The sequence below is a fragment of the Pristiophorus japonicus genome, chromosome 27 (genome assembly GCF_044704955.1).
Source record: "Pristiophorus japonicus isolate sPriJap1 chromosome 27, sPriJap1.hap1, whole genome shotgun sequence".
Lineage (NCBI taxonomy): Eukaryota > Metazoa > Chordata > Chondrichthyes > Pristiophoridae > Pristiophorus > Pristiophorus japonicus.
The window spans coordinates 11,302,867-11,324,983 of NC_092003.1; the positions used below are offsets into that span (position 1 = coordinate 11,302,867).

The 22,117-nt window shown below is 53.5% G+C and overlaps 1 protein-coding gene across 1 annotated transcript in view; it reads left to right on the forward strand.

Moving 5' to 3' along the window:
- LOC139239484 (neurexin-2-like) overlaps positions 1-22,117 on the forward strand; it is a 1,141,616-nt gene that overhangs the window by 71,859 nt on the left and 1,047,640 nt on the right. Inside the window, exons 6-7 of the mRNA XM_070868266.1 lie at positions 3,656-3,682; positions 19,354-19,473. Of these exons, the coding sequence (XP_070724367.1) occupies positions 3,656-3,682; positions 19,354-19,473 (147 nt within the window). The remainder of the gene's footprint in view (positions 1-3,655; positions 3,683-19,353; positions 19,474-22,117) is intronic.

Here is a 22,117-nt window from a genome sequence, read left to right on the forward strand (position 1 = left end):
CCAGGAATCAGTCTGGTGAACCTTCGTTGCACTCCCTCAATGGCAAGTATATCCTTCCTTAGGGAAGCAGATCAAAACTGTACACAGTACTCCAGGTGTGGCCCGATATAATTGCAGTAAGACGTCTTTACTCTTATACTCAAATCCTCTTGTAATAAAGGCCAACATTCCATTTGCTTTCTGAATTGCTTGTAGGTACAGATGAGAAAGACCATTTGGCCCATCATAGGCCTTCCGTCTAATGAGGAAGGCCGTAGAGTCTGCCTAGCTACCAACTGTTACGACATAACAAATAGGAGCAGGAGTCGGCCATTCGGCCCCTCGAGCCTGCTCCTCCATTCAGTGAGATCACGGCTGATCTTCGACCTCAACTCCACTTTCCTGCAATGTCCCCATATCCCTCGATTCCCCGAGAGTCCAAACATTTATCAATCTCTGTCTTGATACTCAATGGCTGAGTATCCACAGCCCTCTCTGCCCAAATGGCCAACTCCTATGCCTTATGTTCACGTCATAAAACCTAGAATCATAGAAAATTTACAGCGTGGAAGGAGACCATTTCGACCCATCGTGTCCGCACCGGCCGACCAAGAGCCACCCGGCCCAATCCCACTTTCCCGCTCTCGGTCCGTAGCCCTGTCGGTTACAAGTGCACATCCAAGTACTTTTTAAATGTGGTGAGGGTTTCTGCCTCTACCACCCTTTCAGGCAGTGAGTTCCGCCCCAGACCCCCATCACCCTCTGGGTGAAGACATTTCCCCTCAAATCCCCTCTAAACCTCCATCCAATTACTTTGACTCCTCTGCCAAGGGAAACAGGTCCGTCCTATCCACTCTATCCAGGCCCCTCATCATTTTATACACCTCAATCAGGTCTCCCCTCAGCCTCCTCTGTTCCAAAGAAAACAACCCCAGCCTATCCAGTCTGCCTCATGGCTAAAACCTGTGACTAAACAGTGCTGGGCCGTCTATACCTTGTTCTTGAGGATGCTTGTATACAGTGCCATGGTGCGCTGTCCCGATAAGGCGTGGCTGCGATCGCTGTGACAGAACGTGGGTGGTCACGACAATATCGACCGCGTTCTCTCGCGCTCGACCGCTGGCCCCATCGCCTTGAACCCATTGACAAACGAGGCGCTCAAAGATCAAACTGCGAGTCCTATGGATTGCCCGCTGTGTGGCTGGGATTTCCAGTGGCCATTTCACAGGAACGTTCGGGAGATTCTTTTGACGGTTGGTTGACATCCCGTTCTTTTAGTTTCCCCCTTATCGCCGGAGCGAGGGGTTGCTTTTGTTTTAGTCCAACTCAACTTGGTAATGCATTCCCATAGAGTATGAGGCAAACAAAATCCCCGATGTTTAACCCTTTCCCGCCTAGGCGTGCGGACTTGTAAATTTAGTGACCAGAGCATTGCCACCCGTACCCCCTTGTCCGCACTTTAGTCAGTTCATAAATTGGACTAATTGGACATCTTTACTCTTATACTCAAATTCTCTTGTAATAAACGCCAACTTACCATTTGCTTTCTTAATTGCTTGTAGGTACAGATGAGATAGACCATTTGGCCAATCTTCAGCCTTCCCTCCAATGAGGGAAGGCCATACGAGTCTTCCCAGCCTCCAGCTGTTACGACATAAGAAATAGGAGCAGGAGTCGGCCATTCGGCCCCTCAAGCCTGCACCGCCATTCAATGAGATCATGGCTGATCTTCTACCTCGGCTTGGGTTGAAGGGGGGTGAGCTTGACTGAGTTAAACTGAGCTGAACTAGCTAACGCTGGGTTGAAATTGGGTCTGTTTAAATCGGATGGAGGTAACTAAGTTCAGCTCGATTGGCTTGGGTTACACTGGGTTGGGGGTTGGATGGATGGGATCAGGAACAGAAGGTGCTGGAAAGTCCCAGTGGGTCAGGGCAGCATCTGTGGAGCGAGAAACAGAGTTAACTGGAAAAAGTTAGAGGTGGAACAGGTTTTAAGCAGGTGTCGGGGCAGGGAAAGGGGGGAGGGGAGGGAAGAACAAGAGGGAAGGTCGGTGATAGGGTGGAAGGCAGGAGAGATTAGAGAGACAAAAGGGGATGATGGTGTGGGGCGAGAGGAGATGGTAATGGGACAAGTTAAGAAACAAAGGATGGGCCGAGAGAAGGTGTAAATGGGAATGGCAGAATCACTGGGAGTTATGATGTGAAATTGTTGAACTCGAGGTTGAGTGCAGAAGGCTGTAAAGTGCCTCAACGAAAGAGGAGGTGCTGTTCCTCGAGCTTGCATTGAGCTTGATTGGAACAGTGTCGGAGGCCGAGGATGGAGAGGTCGGAGTGGAAGGTGATGGGGGGCGGAGGTAGGGAGCAGAGAATAAAAATGACAGTTTGGGATTGGTTCAAACTGGGTTCAACTGCATAGGGCTTGCTTAAGCTGAGCTAAATTCAATTGGATGAACCTTACGTGTGAAGTGATGCGTTTTGGTAGAAAGAATGAGGAGAGGTCATATAAACTAACGGGTGCAATCCTAAGGAGGGGTGCAGGAAAGAGAGACCTGGGGGTGTGTGTGTGCACAAATCGTTGAAGGTGGCAGGGCAGGTTGAGAAAGCGGTTAAGGCTTATGGGATTCTGGGCTTCATAAATAGAGGCATGAGTACAAAAGCAATGAAGTTAAGATGAACCTGTATAAAACACTGGTTCGGCCCCAACTGGAGTATTGTGTCCAATTCTGGGCACCACACTTTAGGAAGGATGTGAAGGCCTTCGCGAGTGTGCAGAGGAGATTGACCAGAATGGTACCAGGGATGAGGGACTGTAGTTATGTGGAGAGACTGGAGAAGCCAGGGTTGTTCTCCTTGGAGCAGAGAAGGTTGAGAGGAGATTTGATCGAGGGGTTCCAAAATCATGAGGGGGTCTGGACAGAGTAGAGAGGGAGAGAAACTGTTCCCATTGGTGGAAGGGTGGAGAACCAGAGGGACACACAGATTTAAGGCGATTGGCAGAAGAACCAAAGGCGACACGAGGAGAAACGTTTTTACGCAGCGAGTGGTTAGGATCTGGAATGCGCTGCCTGAGAGGCTGGTGGAGGCAGACCCAATCGTGGCTTTCAAAAGGGAGTTGGATAAGGAGCTGAAGGAAAATAATGTGTAGGGCTACGGGGAAAGGGCGGTGGGGAGTGGGACTGGCTGAGAATCGGCACGGGCTCGCCGGGCCGAATGGCCTCCATCTGAGCTGTAACCGATCTGTGATTCTATGACGGGTGGGATGGAAGATTATATAGGAAGGGTTGGTTTGAGCTTGGCTAAATTAAGTATGAATAAATTTGGTTGGGTTGGAATGAATTCAGATAACTTAGGTTGACCTGAATTGAATTAAGCATAAACTGGGTTGAACAAGCCCATTCTTTCTGGTCTAGAAATGGCGGGAAAAGTTTAAATAGATCCCCTTATTATAAATATGCTTTATCCCCAATATTTCATGGTCCATGTTAGCAATTTTTTGTTAATGCTCCATTAAATGGTGTTCTTGAAAGAATGTGAATGCTAATTGTGAAATGGCTACTGTGACACGTGTCTGTCCCCAGAAGGGTGGGCTGTGATTTTTATTGGATGTCTGCAGAAGTTACCTTGAAGGACTTAATTCCAGTTTCTTTTCTCTTCATCATTTTCCTTCCCATACCCAGACTGTGTCAGGACTAACTGTAATCCCAGTAAGTCACCGTTCAACTTTATATCTTATTTGTTCTCTTGTTTGTAACGGGCAAATGGATAGGTGGCTTTTTTTGTCCGACGGGCACAGTGGCATGGGGCACGAAAGAGAGAAAATCCCTTTTGCTTCTGGGCAGTGCTACTGGGAAGCCACTTCTAACACAATGGGGGCTTTAGAGATACGGAAGGTGAGTGATTGGAGACCAAGCAGTGTTGACCGTAATCTCTGATGTTTTGCCCCTTGTTTTTACTTCTTGGATAAAATGGAAAGTCCCCACTTCGAAAGGATGGGAATGAGTCAAGTGGGCAAAAGCACAGTTCCCGTTGGACACTCGCAAGAGTTCTCTCGTCTACAACCACCGCTTTTGTCTCCAAGCTCCAAAGGCCGGGTTGACTGCCATGGGGTACGGTTTTGAGGGCTTCTCCCAACTGGTATCTCAGGGCGAGTGGCAAGGTTGTGGATGGGACCAAAAGTAATATGGAAACATTTTTCGGCCAGAGCTCTGGGTTGGGTTTCGCCCATAGTTTGGTCGGTGTTGTTCCCCTCTGAAATATAAACTGTATCGAGTTAAGGTAATTGTCGACGCGGGCTGTACTCAGCAGGGCGAGCAAGGCAGCAGACGATTGGCTGATGATGTCGAGCTGCTCGAGTGTTGTTGGGGCTGCACTCGTCCAGGCAAGTGGAGAGTGTTCCATCACCCTCCTGACTTGATCGGCACCCCATCCACCACCTTCAACACTCACTCCCTCCACCACCGGCGCCCCCTGGCTGCAGTGTGCACCGTCTACAAGATGCACTGCAGCAACTCGCCAAGGCTTAAGAACATAAGAAATAGGAGCAGGAGTCGGCCATTCAGCACCTTGAGCCTGCTCCGCCATTCAATAAGATCGTGGATGATCTGATCCTGGTCTCAGCTCCACTTCCCCGCCCGCTCCCCATAATCCTTGACTCACTTATCATTCAAAGATCTGTCTCTCTCCGGATTAAATATATTCAATCCCTTATTGTTCAAAAATCTGTCTATCTCCACCTTAAATATATTCAATCCCTTATCGTTCAAAAATCTGTCTACCTCCACTTTAATTATATTCAATCCCTTATCATTTAAAGATCTGTCTATCTCCACCTTAATTATATTCAATCCCTTATCATTTAAAAATCTGTCTACCTCCACCTTAAATATATTCAATGACCCAGCCTCCACAGCTCTCTGAGGCAGAGAATTCCACAGATTTCCAACTTTCTGAGAGAAGAAATTCCTCCTCATTTCTGTTTTACACGGGCAACCCCTTCCTTGACAGCACCTCCCAAACCCGTGACCTCTACCGCCTAGAAGGACAAGGGGGAACAGGCGCAAGGGAACACCACCACCTCCACGTTCCCCTCCCAGTCACACACACACACACCATCCCGACTTTGGAAATACATCGGCCGTTCCTCCATCGTCGCTGGGTCACAATCCTGGAACTCCCTCCCCAACAGCACTGTGTGGGAGCACCTTCACCACACGGACTGCAGCGGTTCAAGAAGGCGGCTCACCACCACCGTCACAAGGGGCAATTAGGGATGGGCAATAAATGCTGGGCCTTGCCAGCGATGCCCACATCCTGTGAATGGATGAACGACAGAACAGCGGCTTGCCAGCCGCTCATGAAAAGCCACCACTTGGGAGTGGCTTGTGAAAACCGTACCCGGGCAAGAGTCAACATCTGTGGTCGGGGCAGGGGGGGATACAATTGTCCTGTGGGTATGTGGCTATCTCAATGGGGTGGTATCACTTCATATAGGGCTTGCCACACCATGAAGGTCATTTAGCCTGCAAGGCTCCAGGCTGAACTAGACTGTCAGAGATTGGGGGGGGGGGGGGTATGTGATATAACTCAAATAAACTGACCCGTTTAACCGGTGTCTGCTGATTTTGGAAAGTTATCAACCTCTGGCTCGGAGAAAGGGATTTTCTCTCTCGAGTTGGCCCCCGTGCATTCCATTACAGAACGGTAACCGCTTGGTAATAACCTGGATTGAGTTTAAATATTACTGTGGTTGTCTTAATGCTGTCGGTCACACACCTGCAGGTCTTCGAGCACGTGTCTGGACTTGGGTGCCGACCTTAATTCTATTTTTTTCTTCCAAATTCGAAGGGGACCGAACACCCGCGTTTTGTCATTTGGAAATGTCGCGCTCCGAGAACCGGCGTTTGCGAGGCCTGGCGGGGTCCGTGCGCACTCCGTACGCGCCCGGCAAGGCCGGAATTCTGGTCCCAATGTTTGAATTGTGCGCGGGAAATTCTCCCCCAGGCGAGCATCCAACATGTCCACACGAGGACGACGACTTTGACATTGTTCAGTGTTCAGAGGACTTGTGCTGATCTGACAATCGGGGTCGTTCACCCGTCGTCCACCGATGGTGAGGATATCCACGGGCTGCTCATCCTTATGAGCGGGGAAGAACGCTTATGAGGAGATACATGGGGGAACATAAGAAGATAAGAAATAGGAGCAGGAGTCGGCCATTCGGCCCCTCGAGCCTGCACCGCCGTCCAATAAGATCACGGGTGATCTTCGACCTCAACTCCACTTTCCCGCCCAATCCCTTGATTCCCTTAATACCTAAACATCTATCGGCCTCAGCCTTGAATATACTCAACGACTGAGCCTCCACAGCCCTCTGGGGCAGAGAATTCCAAAGATTCACCACCCTCTGAGTGAAGAAATTCCTCCTCATCTCAGTCCTAAATGGCCGCCCCCTTATCCTGAGACTGTGTGACCCCTGGTTCTAGACTCCCCAGCCCGGGGGGGGAAACACCCTCCCTGCATCTACCCTGTCAAGCCCCCTGTAAGAATTGTGTCTGTTTCAATGAGATCCCCTTTCATTCTTCTAAACTCCAGAGAATATCGGCCCAGTCTGCTCAATCTCTCCTCATAGGACAATCCCCCCATCCCAGGAATAGGGCAAGTTGAGAGAGGCTAGATCTGCATAGCCGTATTCAATCCTTTCCACCTCCTCCCCCAACCCCTCCAAAAAAAAGCATGCCCCTCACTGGAAATACTCTCTGATTACTGTGAACCTAGGAACGGGAGTCGGCCATTCAGCCCCTCGAGCCTGCTCCGCCATTCGATGAGATCGTGGCTGATCTGTGACCTAACTCCATCTCCCCGCCTTTGGCCCATGTCCCTAAATACTTTGGGTTAACAGAAAGCTATCAATCTCCGATTTACAATTAACAATTGACTCAGCATCGATTGCCATTTGCGGAAGGAAGTTCCCAAACCTCTCCCACCCTTTAGACTGTGCCCCTCGCCCTAGACTCCCCAACCAGCGGCAATAGTTTCTGTCCATCTACCCTCTCTGTTCCCCTCAATATCCTGAAAACTTCCATCAGATCGCCCCTTAACCGTCTAAATTACAGGAAATAAGTCCCGAGTTTGTGTAATCTCTCCTCGTAACTGAACCCTTGGAGTTCCTTTGTAAGAACATAAGAAATAGAATCAGGAGTCAGCCATTCGGCTCCTCGAGCCTGCTCCGCCATTTAATAAGATCATGGCTGATCTGATCATGGACTCAGCTCCACTTCCCTGCCCATTCCCCATAACCCTTGACTCCCGTATCGTTCAAAAATCTGTCTATCTCCGCCTTAAATATATTCAATGACCCAGCCTCCACAGCTCTCTGGCGCAGAGAATTCCACAGATTTACAACCCTCTGAGAGAAGAAATTCCTCCTCATCTCAGTCTTAAATGGGCAACCCTTTATTCTGAGACTATGGCCCCTAGTTCTAGATTCCCCCACGAGGGGAAACATCCTCTCTGCTTCTACCCTGTCGAGCCCCCTCAGTATCTTATACATTTCAATAAGATCACCTCTCAGTCTTCTAAACTCCAATGAGTACAGGCCCAACCTGCTCAACCTTTCTTCATAAGATAACGCCTTCATCTCAGAAATCAAGTGAACCTTCTCTGAACTGCCTCCAATGCAAATATACCCCTCCTGAAATACGGAGACCAAAACTGCACGCAGTACTCCAGGTGTGGCCTCACCAATACCCTGTACAGTTGTAGCAGGACTTCTCTGCTTTTATACTCCATCCCCCTTGCCATAAAGGCCAACATTCCATTTGCCTTCCTTGTGTGAGGTCTCGTATATTTCCATGGCCCCTCTCATTCGCCGAGAACCCCTTGTCAGTCACGGCTACCCCGGCAGCACTCTTCGTTGTAGACCGAGCAAGTTTTTTTACCAACTGGGAGCAGACAAATCGAAGTTGGCTTTTAAGCAACGCCGAGGCAAAATGATTTTTGTTTCGGTGGTCTTCTCGTGACGTGGAGGCTGTTTGGTGAATTTCACCGGGCAGAGAAATCGGCGGGCGGTCCCGATCCTGCCCCGAACTGCTTTGCGAACACTGTTCAACGCTGTCGCTCCTCCAATACATGCACGGGGTGGGGGGGGGGGGGAGGCAGGGGCCGGGGGCGGGGGGGAGGGGGGGGGGAATTTGAGCAGGACTGCAGCAGTTGCTAATGCCGTGAGAGGGCAGCGTACACCGTGTCTGCACATGAGCAAGCACTGCTCACACAGAAGAGGCCGGCCTCTCTCACAGTGCTGCAGCGATTGTGCTCTTCTGGGTTTGAGGGAGATGGGAGACCAAATGAGACAGAACTTGGAGCCTCTTCCCCCCCCCCCTCCCCCCATCAGATATTCACCCCCCCCCCCCAACTTCTTTGCAGATTCTACACCGTGTCCCCTCTCCAATCCTTCAAACAAACTCAATCATCCATTGCCTGTCTGATAGTGCCTTCAGAAACTGAGCGATTAATTCTCTCCATTGAAGATATCTGTTGGCACAATACATGTTCTCACCTGATGAACTGTGGAATGAGCGACCCGGAAAAATTGGGGCCTGTACTTATCTCTCTTGCTCGCGTCCCATCTCTCTCTCTGTCTCCCCTCTTTCTCACAGTCTCTCTAGCTCTCCGCTCTTTCCCACTCACTCACCGTTCCCTCCTCCCTCAACGTACCCTCCCCTGCCCCCCCCCCCCACAGCCTCTGTTTTCTCCTCCCCCGATTCCTCCCTCCGCCATCCCTCTCACTTTCCATTAAAAGCTGGGGCAAAATATGCCCTCGACGCCCGCCCCCTCGGAGGCCGCGACTTTCTGCGCCCGGCCACGAATGTCCCGTGCGCCCGGCCGGGGAATTGGGCTCACTGCCCCTGACGGGAAGCGGGGTTCGGTCCCGCGCGCTATGCGTCCATTGGGGGGGGGGGGCGGGGTGTGATTTCCCCACCCCCTCCCACGCGGGGCGATGAGGGAGTCAGCGCACACGGCGGTGATGTCATCGCCGGTCGCGCGGCAGTCCCGGGGCGCCAAGCGTGGCAACGCCCTTCCGCAAACTGCCGGGTAATTTACCGTGAGGCGGTAGCAAATCCTTCCCCGCCCCCACCCCCTCCCCGCTCCCCCCCCGGGCGAAAATTCTCCTCTGCACCATTAACGCCTCCCCGGAGGTGCTAACATGGCTATAAAAAAGGGGCAATTTTGCATCCTAAAGTCCATTCCACATGGCCTGCCGGGCCTCCTGTTCTCCGCGTTGCTGTGGTCTACCTGCCGACTGGAGTGTCCCCTTCCCCACTGATGTTGCGCGGGCCTAACCAACGTCTGCCAAGCCAAAACCTCGGCTCCCAGATGTCTGTTATCTTTGAGGAGCCCTGGCCCGCTTTGTCCAGATGCACGGACGTTGACCCCTTGCGACGAATTTTGCTCCAGCCGCCGAGCAGATCTCGGATGTCCAAAGCTCCCGCAGCCCACGAATCAGAAGAGGAGGAGGACAGTACGCCCCCCCACCCCCGCACCACCCCCCCACTCCCGCTCCAGGCCACCAACCATGTTGCACAAGCACTCATGTTTATCGTGTGTCACGGTAGCTCCTCCCTCTTGCTCTATTGGGGCGGGGGGGGGTGGAGGGCGGGGTGAGACCTCCCTCTCCGGGAGACCAATCACGGGGGAGGTGAGGGGTGTGGCCATTCGTTCACGGGATGTGGGCATCGGCAAGGCCCAGCATTTACTGCCCGTCCCCCTGATTGCCCCGTCGAGAAGGGGGTGGTGAACCGTCTACCTGGATGAGTGTCTCGCCGGGCCGTTTCAGAGGGGGCTTAAAAGTCGACCACATGGCTGTGTGTCTGGAATCACACGCCGGCCAGACCGGATAAGGGCGGCAGATTTCCTCCCCTATTATTGAACCCCAGGTGGGTTTTAGCGACAATCCAGTCATTTCATGGCCACCATTACAGCTGCCCCCCCCCCCCCCCCCCACAAAAAACATGCTCTTGCCAACCAGCAATGATACCTTTTTACCCTAATTTTCTCCCGAGAACACCCACTGACCTTTTCTGGGCTGCAGTGGCCAGGTCACAGGCAGGTCTTTGATACCTTGTCAATGTGGCCGTTCTCGATATATGAGCTTGAGATCGCGGCCGTGGGCAGGCTATTCGAGAATGCGCAGTGTGGCAGTCACGTCCGATTGGTAGATTCATTACCATAACCAAATTTAAATTTTCCCCAGCCACCGATGGTGGGATTACAACTTGTGTTGCACGGATCCTTAGTCCAGGTCCTCTGGATTATTCATCATCATCATAGGAAATCCCTCGGAATCGAGGAAGAGTTGCTGCCACTCCAAAAATGAGTCCTTAGGTGGCTGAACAGTCCAATACGGGAGCCACAGTCCCTGTCACAGGTGGGACAGAGAGTGGTTGAGGGAAGGGGTGGGTGGGACTGGTTTGCCGCACGCTCCTTCCGCTGCCTGCGCTTGGTCTCTGCACGATCTCGGCGACGAGACTCGAGGTGCTCAGCGCCCTCCCGGATGCACTTTCTCCACTTAGGGCGGACTGGTCTTTGGACCGGGACTCCCAGGTGTCGGTGGGGATGTTGCACTTTATCAGGGAGTCTTTGAGGGTGTCCCTGTAACGTTTCCTCTGCCCACCTTTGGCTCGTTGGCCGTGTAGGAGTTCCGAGTAGAGCGCTCGCTTTGGGAGTCTCGTGTCTGGGGCATGTGGACAATGTGGCCCGCCCAGCGGAGCTGATCGAGTGTGGTCAGTGCTTCGATGCTGGGGATGTTGGCCTGGTCGAGGACGCTAACGTTGGTGCGTCTGTCCTCCCAGGGGATTTGCAGGATCTTGCAGAGACATCGTTGGTGGTGTTTCTCCAGCGATTTGAGGTGTCTACTAGTCCGGTAACATTACCATTGTTCCACAGTGCAGCACTTTCCAGCCGTAGAGCAGCCCACCTCTTTTCTGTTTGATTTGCCTCCCCTTCAAACACACAATCTGTACGTTTTGGTTCAATCTATTCATTTCCAACCCCCCCACAATTTCCAAATGAGCGTTTCAGACGCAGTCAGCGATGACACTGCGGGCAATATGATTCTGCTTTGAAGAAAAGCTGGCAGAGAAGGAGGACATAGAACATCAGAACATAAGAAATAGGAGCAGGAGTCGGCCATTCGGCCCCTCGAGCCTGCTCCGCCATTCAATACGATCATGGCTGATCTGATCATGGTCTCAGGTCCACTTCCCCGCCCGCTCCCCATAACCTCTGATCCTCTTATCGTTTAAGAAACTGTCTCTCTCTGTCTTAAATTTATTCAATGTCCCAGCTTCCACAGCTCTCTGAGGCAGCGAATTCCACAGATTTACAACCCTCTGAGAGAAGAAATTCCTCCTCCATCTCAGTTTTAAATGGGTGGGCCCTTATTCTAAGATTATGCCCCCCAGTTCTAGTCTCCCCCATCAGTGGAAACATCCTCTCTGCATCCACCTTGTCAAGCCCCCTCATAATCTTATACGTTTCCATAAGGTCACCTCTCATTCTTCTGAATTTCAATGAGTAGAGGCCCAACCTGCTCAACCTTTCCTCATAAGTCAACCCCCTCATCCCCGGAATCAACCGAGTGAACCTTCTCTGAACTGCCTCCAAAGCAAGTATATCCTTTCATAAATATGGAAACCAAAACTGCACGCAGTACTCCAGGTGTGGCCTCACCAATACCCTGTATAACTGTAGCAAGACTTCCCTGCTTTTATACTCCTTTGCAATAAAGGCCAAGATACCATTATCCTTCCTGATCACTTGCTGTACCTGCATACTATCCTTGTGTGTTTCATGCACAAGTACCCCAGGGTCCCGCAGGCCACCGACCATGTTGCACAAGCACTCGTGTGCCATGGTCACAGCCTCTCGCTCTGAGTGTGGGGGCAGGGTGAGGCGGGGAAACCTGCCTCTCCGGGAGACCAGTCACGGGTGGGGTGGGGGCGGGGGGGGTGTCCCGTGTAACTCGCTCGCGGGATGTGGGCGTTGCTGGCGAGGACCAGCGTTTATCGGCCGTCCCCTGATTTCCCTGGGGAAGGTGGCACTGCATGAGCCGCCTTCTTGAATATCAGGCTCGCCGGGCCATTTCAGGGGGCGGTTCGGAGTCAGCTGCCTCGCTGTCAGGCTGGAGAGGTATGGCCCAATGGCCTCCTCCTGCACTGTGGCCCTTTGAATGCACTTCAGTGCCATTGACAACACAGTCATCATCATAGGCGGTCCCTCGAAGCGAGGATGACTTGCTTCCACGCCAAAAAGGGATGAGTTCCCAGGTGTTTCACTGAAGGACCTAATATTCCGGATCCCGAACTACATCCTGAAGGGTGGAAGATGCCTGTGGGTGGGTTTTTTTTAACGTGGGGTGACCATTGCACACCAGCCACCACACGGGGCTTGACAGAGCGAGGTCTTGGTCCAGTGGCAAGGGTTAACCAGGATGACCGGAGACCAGCTCTGCTGCACGGACCCAGTGCGCTCACACATATCGCACAGTGTGGGCTGGGCCCGTGCTGCCCCTGGGCCCTCGCCTCTTCTGGGCCCCCGATCACGTCCCTCTACGATCCCTCGCCGCTCCTTCGCCCCGACCCTCGCCGCTCCTGCCGTAACCTGCCCACGCTCCGATCACCGACCTGGACCTTGGTGACATCACTCTTCGCTGCTGTCGCCCTCCTGCACCAGCTCGCGCTGTACCTTGCCGCGGTAACTGCCACACGGCCCATGGCCGGTGCTCGCCACTCCTTTTGTGGCCCTGACCTGCCGCGGATGCCCCTGATGCTGACACACTGGTGGACCTGCACTAGCAGTGCTGGGGGAGGAAGAGTTTCACGTTCACCATTTTCCCTAGATCTACCTTGCGAGTGTCGCTGCACCCCCCCTCTCCCCCTCCCAGAGATTACCCCCTTCCGATGGTGGGCCTTGATGGGAGGTCCATTGGCCAGGAGGATTTGATTTTTTCTTTCTGGGTTACACTCTGTGTCCACTGAAACAGTTCCGCCTCACAACGCTTCAACGGCCAAACCGGCTGGGAATGTTGTAGATATATATATACATCCCAATGCATGGAGCCCCTGCTTCTTGCTAGACTTCAACTTCACCTGAAGAACATAAGAAATAGGAGCAGGAGTCAGCCATTCGGCCCCTCGAACTTGTTCCGCCATTCAGTGAGATCACGGCTGATCTTCGACCTCAACTCCACTTTCCCGCCCGATCCCTCGATTCCCTTAATATCCAAAAATCTATCGATCCCAGCCTTGAATATACTCAACAACTGAGCCTTCTATGAACTGCCTCCAATGGAAGTATATCCTTAAATACGGAGACTAAAACTGCACGCAGTACTCCAGATGTGGCCTCACCAATACCCTGTACAGTTGCAGCAGGACTTCCCTGCTTTTATACTCCATGCCCCTTGCAATAAAGGCCAACATTCCATTTGCCTTCCTGATTACTCAGCCTTGAATATACTCAACGACTGAGCCTCCACAGCCCTCTGGGGCAGAGAGTTCCAAAGATTCACCACCCCTCTGAGTGAAGAAATTCCTCCTCATCTCAGTTCTAAATAGCCGACCCCTTATCCTGAGACTGTGTGACCCCTGGTTCTAGATTCCCCAGCCCGGGGGGGGGGGGAAACACCCTCCCTGCATCTACCCTGTCAAGCGAACCAACTTTGGTGGTTAGCAAACGTGAGCACCTCCTGCTGGCTACGCTGGGCACTAACCTCCAGGTACGAACCGAACAGTGTTTCCATATGGCAATCTCGGTAGGCAGGGGAGAGAAAAAGCAGAAAGGATGTCCTTCAGCAAGAGTCAGGGTGAGTTCGACCTCTCGAGAGCCTCTGTCAGGAGTCACGTCTACCTTTAGCAGCACTAATTCCGACTAGCGTCTTATGGACTAGCGCCGTTGGAGGTAGTCTCTGTGTGGTGGTAGCCTGTGCTGTTTTCATTGGCTTTGATGCCCAAGACTTGGAGCAAAGACGATGTTTACCAGAATGGTACCAAGGAAGAGGGACTTCAGTTATGTGGAAAGACTGGAGAAGCTGGGGTTTTTCTCCTTAGAGCAGAGAAGTACAGGGCCTTGGTGAGGTCTCACCTGGAATATTGTGCACTAGTTTTGTTCTCCTAATCTGAGGAAGGACATTCTTGCTATTGAGGGAGTGCAGCGAAGGTTCACCAGACTGATTCCCGGGATGGCAGGACTGACATATGAGGAGAGACTGGATCGACTAGGCTTATATTCACTGGAATTTAGAAGAATGAGAGGGCATCTCATAGAAACATATAAAATTCTGACGGGACTGGACAGGTTAGATGCAGGAAGAATGTTCCCGATGTTGGGGAAGTCCAGAACCAGGGGTCACAGTCTAAGGATAAGGGGTAAGCCATTTAGGACTGAGATGAGGAGAAAGTTTTTCACTCAGAGAATTGTGAACCTGTGGAATTCTCTACCACAGAGAGTTGTTGAGGCCAGTTTGTTGGATATATTCAAAAGGGAGTTAGATGTGGCCCTTACGGCTAAAGGGATCAAGGGGTATGGAGAGAAAGCAGGAATGGGGTACTGAAGTTGCATGATCAGCCATGATCATATTGAATGGCGGTGCAGGCTCGAAGGGCCGAATGGCCTACTCCTGCACCTATTTTCTATGTTACTAACAAAAGCAAAATACTGCAGATGCTGGAAATCTGAAATAAAATCAGAGAATGCTGGAAATACCCAGCGGGGTCAGGGGCAGCTTCTGTGGAGAGAGAAACAGAGTTAACGTCTCGGGTCAGTGACCCTTCCGTCAGAACTGGAGAAAGTCAGAGATGGGACAGGTTTTTAAGCAAGTGCAGGGGCGGGGAAAGGGAGCGGGGAGGGGGAGGGAAGAACACAAGGGAAGGTCGGTGATCGGGTGGAAGGCGGGAGAGATTAGAGAGACAAAAGGGGATGATGGTGCGGGACAAGAGGAGATGGCAATGGGACAAGTTAAGGAACCGAAGATGCGTCTAGATAGGGCGTGAATGGGGGTGGCAGATTTATCAACAGCTGCCATCTGGAAAAAAATAGGGGACAGAGGTGGTGGGTTGAGATTGTTGAAGGCCGTGAAGTGCCTGACTGAAAGATGAGAGCTGTCGTTCCTCGAGCTTCATTGGAACAGCGTCGGAGGCCGAGGACGGAGAGGTCAGAGTGGGAGAGAGAACTGGGCTGGACTGTGGTGCTCTAGTGTCAAAGAACCCGTTGCCCCATGTCACGGGTGATGCACAGGCAGTCAGCCAATCACACTCCAGCGAGAGCTGGCGCCTTTTGGGGGAGGGAAGAGAGAAGAAATGAGAGATTGCAAAAGTGGCAGACCAGGGCGGACCAGGTGAGGGTAGCTGGCTGACTGGCATTTGTTTGGCTCCGTGAGGTTTTTTTTTGTTCGAACCTATTCGGGGCACTGTTTCTTCAGTGGATCCCTCGGGGGGCTTGTGATTGGCCGCACCTTGGTACCAATGGAATGATATCTCCCCCCCCCCCCCGGACAGAGGTGACCACAAGTTGCCAATGCCGGGAGGAGGTGGAGGGGCAGTGGGGCTTACTGGGGTGAAAGGTCGCTGGTCCTTATTGCCCCTTCCTCCGCGGTACGGCCAACCCTGACCCCGAAAGGGGGCAGCAGTTGGGAGCGACTGAGCGCGGACGAGCCCTGAGTCTCCCACGGGCTGTCGGTGATGAGCTGCTGGGTGCGCTGGCCGAGGAGCGACAAAGGCGACCCCGACATCAAACTACTTCAGCTGTTGAGCAGCCTACGTTGGTCTTTAATTATCTCCGGCCAATGGATGATCCTCCTCTCATTTCATAAGCAATAGGAGCAGGAGTCGGCCATTCGGCCCCTCGAGCCTGCTCCGCCATGCAATGAGATCACGGCCGACCTTTGACCTCAACTCCACTTTCCCGCCCAATCTCTTGCCACCCCCTCAAGTCCCCAAAATCTATCGATCCCAGCCTCAACGACTGAGCCTCCACAGCCCTCTGGGGCAGAGAATTCCAAAGATTCACCACCCTCTGAGTGAAGAAATTCCTCCTCATCTCAGTCCTCAATGGCCGACCCCTTTATCCTGAGACTGTGTGACCCCTGGTTCTCGACTCCCCAGCCCCGGGGGGGAAACACCCTCCCTGCATCTACCCTGTCAAGCCCCTGTAAAAATCGTATACGTTTCAAGGAGATCCCGTCTTATTCTTCTAAACTGCAGGGAGTATATCCCCAGTCTACTCAATCTCTCCTCGTAGGACAATCCACCCATCCCAGGAATCAATGTAGTGAACCTTTGTTGCACCCGCTCTAAGGCAAGTATATAAGAACATAAGGAATAGGAGCAGGAGTAGGCCATTCGGCCCCTCGAGCCTGCTCCGCCATTCAATAAGTTCATGGTTAATCTGATCATGGGCTTAGCTCCACTTCCCCGCCCGCTCCTCATAACCCTTTACTCCCTTATCGCTCAAAAATCTGTCTATCTCCGCCTTAAATTTATTCAATGACCCAGCCTCCACAGCTCTCTGGGGCAGAGAATTCCACAGATTTACAACCCTCAGAGAGAAGAAATTCCTCCTCATCTCAGTTTTAAATGGGCGGCCCCTTATTCTAAGACCATGCCCTCTAGTTCTAGTCTCCCCCATCAGTGGAAACATCCTCTCTGCATCCACCTTGTCAAACCCCCTCATAATCTTATACATTTCGATAAGATCACCTCTCATTCTTCTGAACACCAATGAGTAGAGGCCCAACCTCCTCAACCTTTCCTCATAAGTCAACCCCCTCATCCCCGGAATCAACCGAGTGAACCTTCTCTGAACTGCCTCCAATGCAAGTATATCCTTCCTGAAATACGGAGACCAAAACTGCACGCAGTACTCCAGGTGTGGCCTCACCAATACCCTGTACAGTTGTAGCAGGACTTCCCTGCTTTTATACTCCATCCCCCTTTGCAACAAAGGCCAACATTCCATTGGCCTTCCTGATCACTTGCTGTACCTGTATGTTACCCAAACCCTAAGGAAGAGTGCGTTTAAAGTGGGGCTAATCTTGCCTGATTAGGGTCACTGAGTGTTGAGGGTAGGTGGATGCACAGTAAAAAAAAACATTTCCTCTATTTTCAAAACGTTGCCAAGCGCGAGCGTGAAAGAATCCTGAATGGTAGCTCACTGCCTCAGAAGGCGTGCCAACTCGGGCCAGTCGCCTACAGATGGTGTGCACCGTCAGGGATAGCCCTCTCCGTGATGGAGATGCAGACCCCTGGCGGGGGAATCAAATTGCAAACTCCTGACAAGAGAACATCAGAACATTAGGAGCAGGAGTCAGCCATTTGGCCCCTCGAGCCTTGCTCCGCTGTGCAATAAGATCATGGTTGCTCTGGTCCTGGCCTCAACTCCACTTCCTCTGCCCGCTCCCCCCCCCCCGCATAACACTCGACTTGAGGGCCGGATTTTCGGCTTGGCTGATTTCGGGGCAGTAATGGCGACGGGGCGGTAAAGTTAGCGCCCGGGGAACAGTTTGCGCCTGAGTCGGCAAAATTGGGCAGCTGGACCCTCCCCTGAGTGTGGGGCGGGGTGCGAGGTGAGGCGGTTGCACACCTCTCTCGGGGCGCTAGGCCGGCTGAGCATGGGAAGATCCCGAGCTAAGCAGCCGGCCCGGGAGCGCCCTGAGAGAGGCCTCGGGGAGACAAAATAAACCTGAAAACCCCCCCGCCAAAAACATTCCCAATAATTAACGCACACCACCACGACGTAAGTCGCTAAATAAATAAACAACAATCGCGCTTACCTGACGTCGGCATTACTGACCACACAGCGACCATGGCAGGTCCGATCGTCCCGCTTTCACAGGCGGTCCCAGTAGGGGGCGCTGCCGGGCGCTACATGGCAGATGGGAGTCAAATATCGCAACCAGGGGGCGCTGCACACTGACTCGCCTCTCCCGGGTGGTAATGCTCCGCGGCCCCCTGCTAAACCCGGCACCCGCTGGCCCGGGTGGGGCACTGGAAACTGGCCACCCACCCGGAAACGCTTCCCGCTGCCATTGCGACAGCGACAAGCGGAAAATGCCGCCTGAGTCTTGATGTGGCTCCTGCACCATTGAAGACGGGGCTTCGACAAGGCTTGAGGCGGGAGGGGGTCGGAGGGGGGGGGAGGGAGGAGAGTTCAGCGTGCGGTCACAAGGCTCTTTCGGCTATGTCCCTTCCTCTCCCCTGCCCCTCCACCCACGCGATGAGGCTCCCGTGCGCAGTCCTGTTGCATTCAAGCCTGCGATCCCAATGGAACCCCAGTGCAGAGCGAATCTATTGCAGTCGGCCCCTGCAGGGCCGAAATGGACCCATTTGCATCATCATTATCCTAGGTAGTCTCTCGGAATCGAGGAAGGCTTGCTCCCACTCTAAAAATAAGTCCTTTTGTGGCTGAACAGTCCAATACGGGAACCACAGTCCCTGTCACAGGTGGGACAGACAGTGGTTGAGGGAAGGGTTGGGTGGGACAGGTTTGCCGCACGCTCCTTCCGCTGCCTGCGCTTGGTCTCTGCACGCTCTCGGCGACGAGACTCGAGGTGCTCAGCGCCCTCCCGGATGCACTTCCCCCTCTTAGGGCGGACTGGTCTTTGGGCCAGGGACTCCCAGGTGTCGGTGGGGGATGTTGCACTTTATCAGGGAGGCTTTGAGGGTGGTCCCTTGTAACGTTTCCTCTGCCCACCTTTGGCTCGCTTGCCGTGAAGGAGTTCCGAGTAGAGCGCTTGCTTTGGCAGTCTCGTGTCTGGGGGGCATGCGGACAAAGCGGCCCCGCCCAGCGGAGCTGGTCGAGTGTGGTCAGTGCTTCGATGCTGGGGATGTTGTCCTGGGTCGAGATTACCGCTAGCGTCGGTACATCTGTCCTCCCGGGATACGTCGCTCAGCTTCCTGACGTTGGGCGAGGATTTGCGGTAATGGCAGGACCGATAAGTGAGCAGAAACTGGCGCGTTCTCGTCTGGACGGGAGAGGAGACCCCTCCCCCCCTCTCGAAGCTGTCTCGACACGATGAGCTGCGATCGTGGGGGGGGGGAGGGGAGGCGAGGGAGGGGGGCGAGCGTTTGATGCGCGGAGTCAGGCCGGTGAAAGGCCCCTTTTCATAAACCGGTTGGCCTTACGAAGTGGGTTGCCAATGCGACAGTTCATCTGTGACTTTAAACTTTCTTCTCGCTCTTTTCCTCAGGCCTGCGAAGCCGTGGTCTGTCGGTCTGTGCGTGTTTGCATGTGTGCGTGCGTGCGTGCGTGCGTGTGTGTGTGTGTGCGCGCGCGCGTGCCTTGTGCCTGCGCTCTAACGCCTGTTCAACCTGTTGTGACGCAGGCAAAGGGCCTGAAATGCTCTACGCGGGACAGAAGGTCAACGACAACGAGTGGCACACCGTGCAGGTGGTCCGTCGGGGGAAGGGCTTGCAGCTGTCCGTTGACAACGTCACCGTGGAAGGTAAGGCCCCCTCGAGCTCGGCCGACGGCCCAGGCTGGCAACCGAAGCACAATCACAGCACCACGGAAATTTACCGCGCGGAAGGAGGCCATTTCGGCCCATCGTGTCCCGCGCCGGCTGACAAAGAGCCACCCGGCCTAATCCCACTTTCCCGCTCTCGGTCCGTAGCCCTGTCGGTTACAAGTGCACATCCCAAGTACTTTTTAAATGTGGTGAGGGTTTCTGCCTCTACCACCCTTTCAGGCCGTGAGTTCCGCCCCAGACCCCCATCACCCTCTGGGTGAAGACATTCCCCCTCAAATCCCCTCTAAACCTCCCCCCCCAATTACTTTAAATCTGTGCCCCCTGGTTGTTGACCCCTCTGCCAAGGGAAACAGGTCCGTCCTATCCCACTCTATCCAGGCCCCTCATCATTTTATACACCTCAATCAGGTCTCCCCTCAGCCTCCTCTGTTCCAAAGAAAACAACCCCAGCCTATCCAATCTTTCCTCATCGCTAAAATTCTCCAGTCCCGGCAACATCCTGGTAAATCTCCTCTGCACCCTCTCCAGTGCAATCACATCTTTCCTGTAATGTGTAATTTCCTGTCAATCTAATCTTGCAAAAGGGGAGTTGGATAAGTACCCGAAGGAAAAACATTAGCAGGGCTACGGGGAAAGGACAGGGGGAGTGGGACTGGCTGAGGTGCTCTTGCAGAGAACCGGCACGGGCTCGATGGGCCGAATGGCCACCTGTGAGTAATGTAAAGAAAGACTTGCATTTATATAGTGCCTTTCATGCCTACTGGACATCTCAAAGTGCTTTACAGCCAATGAAGAACGTTTGGAGCGCGGTCACTGCTTCAATGTGGGAAACGGGGCAGCCGATTTGCGCACAGCAAGCTCCCACACACAGCAATGTGATAATGACCCAGATCATCTGTTTTTTGGTACGTTGATTGAGGGATAAATATTGGTCCCAGGACAGCGGGGAGAACTCCCCCTGCTCTTTTTCGAAACAATGCCGCGGGATCTTTTACGTCCACTTGAGAGAGCAGACAGTACCTCGGTTTAATGTCTCATCTGACGGTGCAGTGCTCCGTCAGTACTGCCCCTCCGACAGTGCAGTGCTCCGTCAGTACTGCCCCTCCGACAGTGCAGCGCTCCCTCAGTATTGCCCCTCCGACAGCGCGGCACTCCCCCAGTACTGCCCCTCCGACAGCGCGGCACTCCCCCAGTACTGCCCCTCCGACAGTGCGGCACTCCCTCAGTACTACCCCTCCGACAGTACGATGCTCACTCAGTATTGCCCCTCCGACAGTGCGGCGCTCACTCAGTATTGCCCCTCCGACAGCGCAGCACTCCCCCAGTACTGCCCCTCCGACAGCGCGGCACTCCCTCAGTACTGCCCCTCCGACAGTGCGGCGCAGCCTCAGTACTGCCCCTCCGACAGTGCGCCGCTCCCTCAGTACTGCCCCTCCGACAGTGCGGCGCTCCCTCAGTACTCCCCCTCCGACAGTGCGGCGCTCCCTCAGTACTCCCCCTCCGACAGTGCGGAGCTCCCTCAGTACTCCCCCTCCGACAGTGCGGCGCTCCCTCAGTACTGCCCCTCCGACAGTGCGGCGCTCCCTCAGTACTGCCCCTCCGACAGTGCGGCGCTCCCTCAGTACTGAACTGGGAGTGTCGGCCCGGATTTTTGTGAAGTGCCTGGAGCGGGACTTGAAGCCACGACCTTGGGCCTCAGAGGCGAGAGTGCTCGAGGTGACACTTCATGCACCTGCGATAATGCCCACAGGCCTGTGGGAGCTGTTGCATTGTGAGTGGCTCAGCCCGTCACGTGATGTTCACAAGACTCAATAAAACCCCGGTCTATTGAGTTCAGGTTGTCCACGATGAGGCATGCAGTTGTGAGCCTGGTGGATGCACTGACCGGATTCAGTTTGATTCTTAAACCTTTGCTAATAAACCAACGAGTTCTTTACAGCAAATGCGTGGCTGTGAATTCTAAAGCAAAGAACGCCTGATGCTATACACTACTCCGTGCTGTAATCATTCTATGATTCTGCGATAACACTCAGCGGGTCAGGGGCAGCATCTGTGGAGAGAGAAACAGAGTTAACGTTTCAGGTCGATGACCCTTTGTCAGAACTGGAAGAAGTTGGAGATGAGACAGGTTTGAAGCAAGTACAGGGGCAGGGAAAGTGGGTAGGCAAAGAGCAAAAGGGAAGGTTGGTGATTGGCTGCAATGTCTTTGCAACCTCTAGACTTGACTATTCCAACGCACTCCTGGCTGGCCTCCCACATTCTACCCGACGTAAACTAGAGCTAATCTAAAACTCGGCTTCCCCGTGTCCTAACTCGCACCGAGTCCCGCTCACCCATCACCCCCTGTGCTCACTGCCCCGTGTCCTAACTCGCACCGAGTCCCGCTCACCCATCACCCCCTGTGCTCGCTGCCCCCGTGTCCTAACTCGCACCGAGTCCCGCTCACCCATCACCCCCTGTGCTCGCTGCCCCCGTGTCCTAACTCGCACCGAGTCCCGCTCACCCATCACCCACTGTGCTCGCTGCCCCCGTGTCCTAACTCGCACCGAGTCCCGCTCACCCATCACCCCCTGTGCTCGCTGCCCCGTGTCCTAACTCGCACCGAGTCCCGCTCACCCAT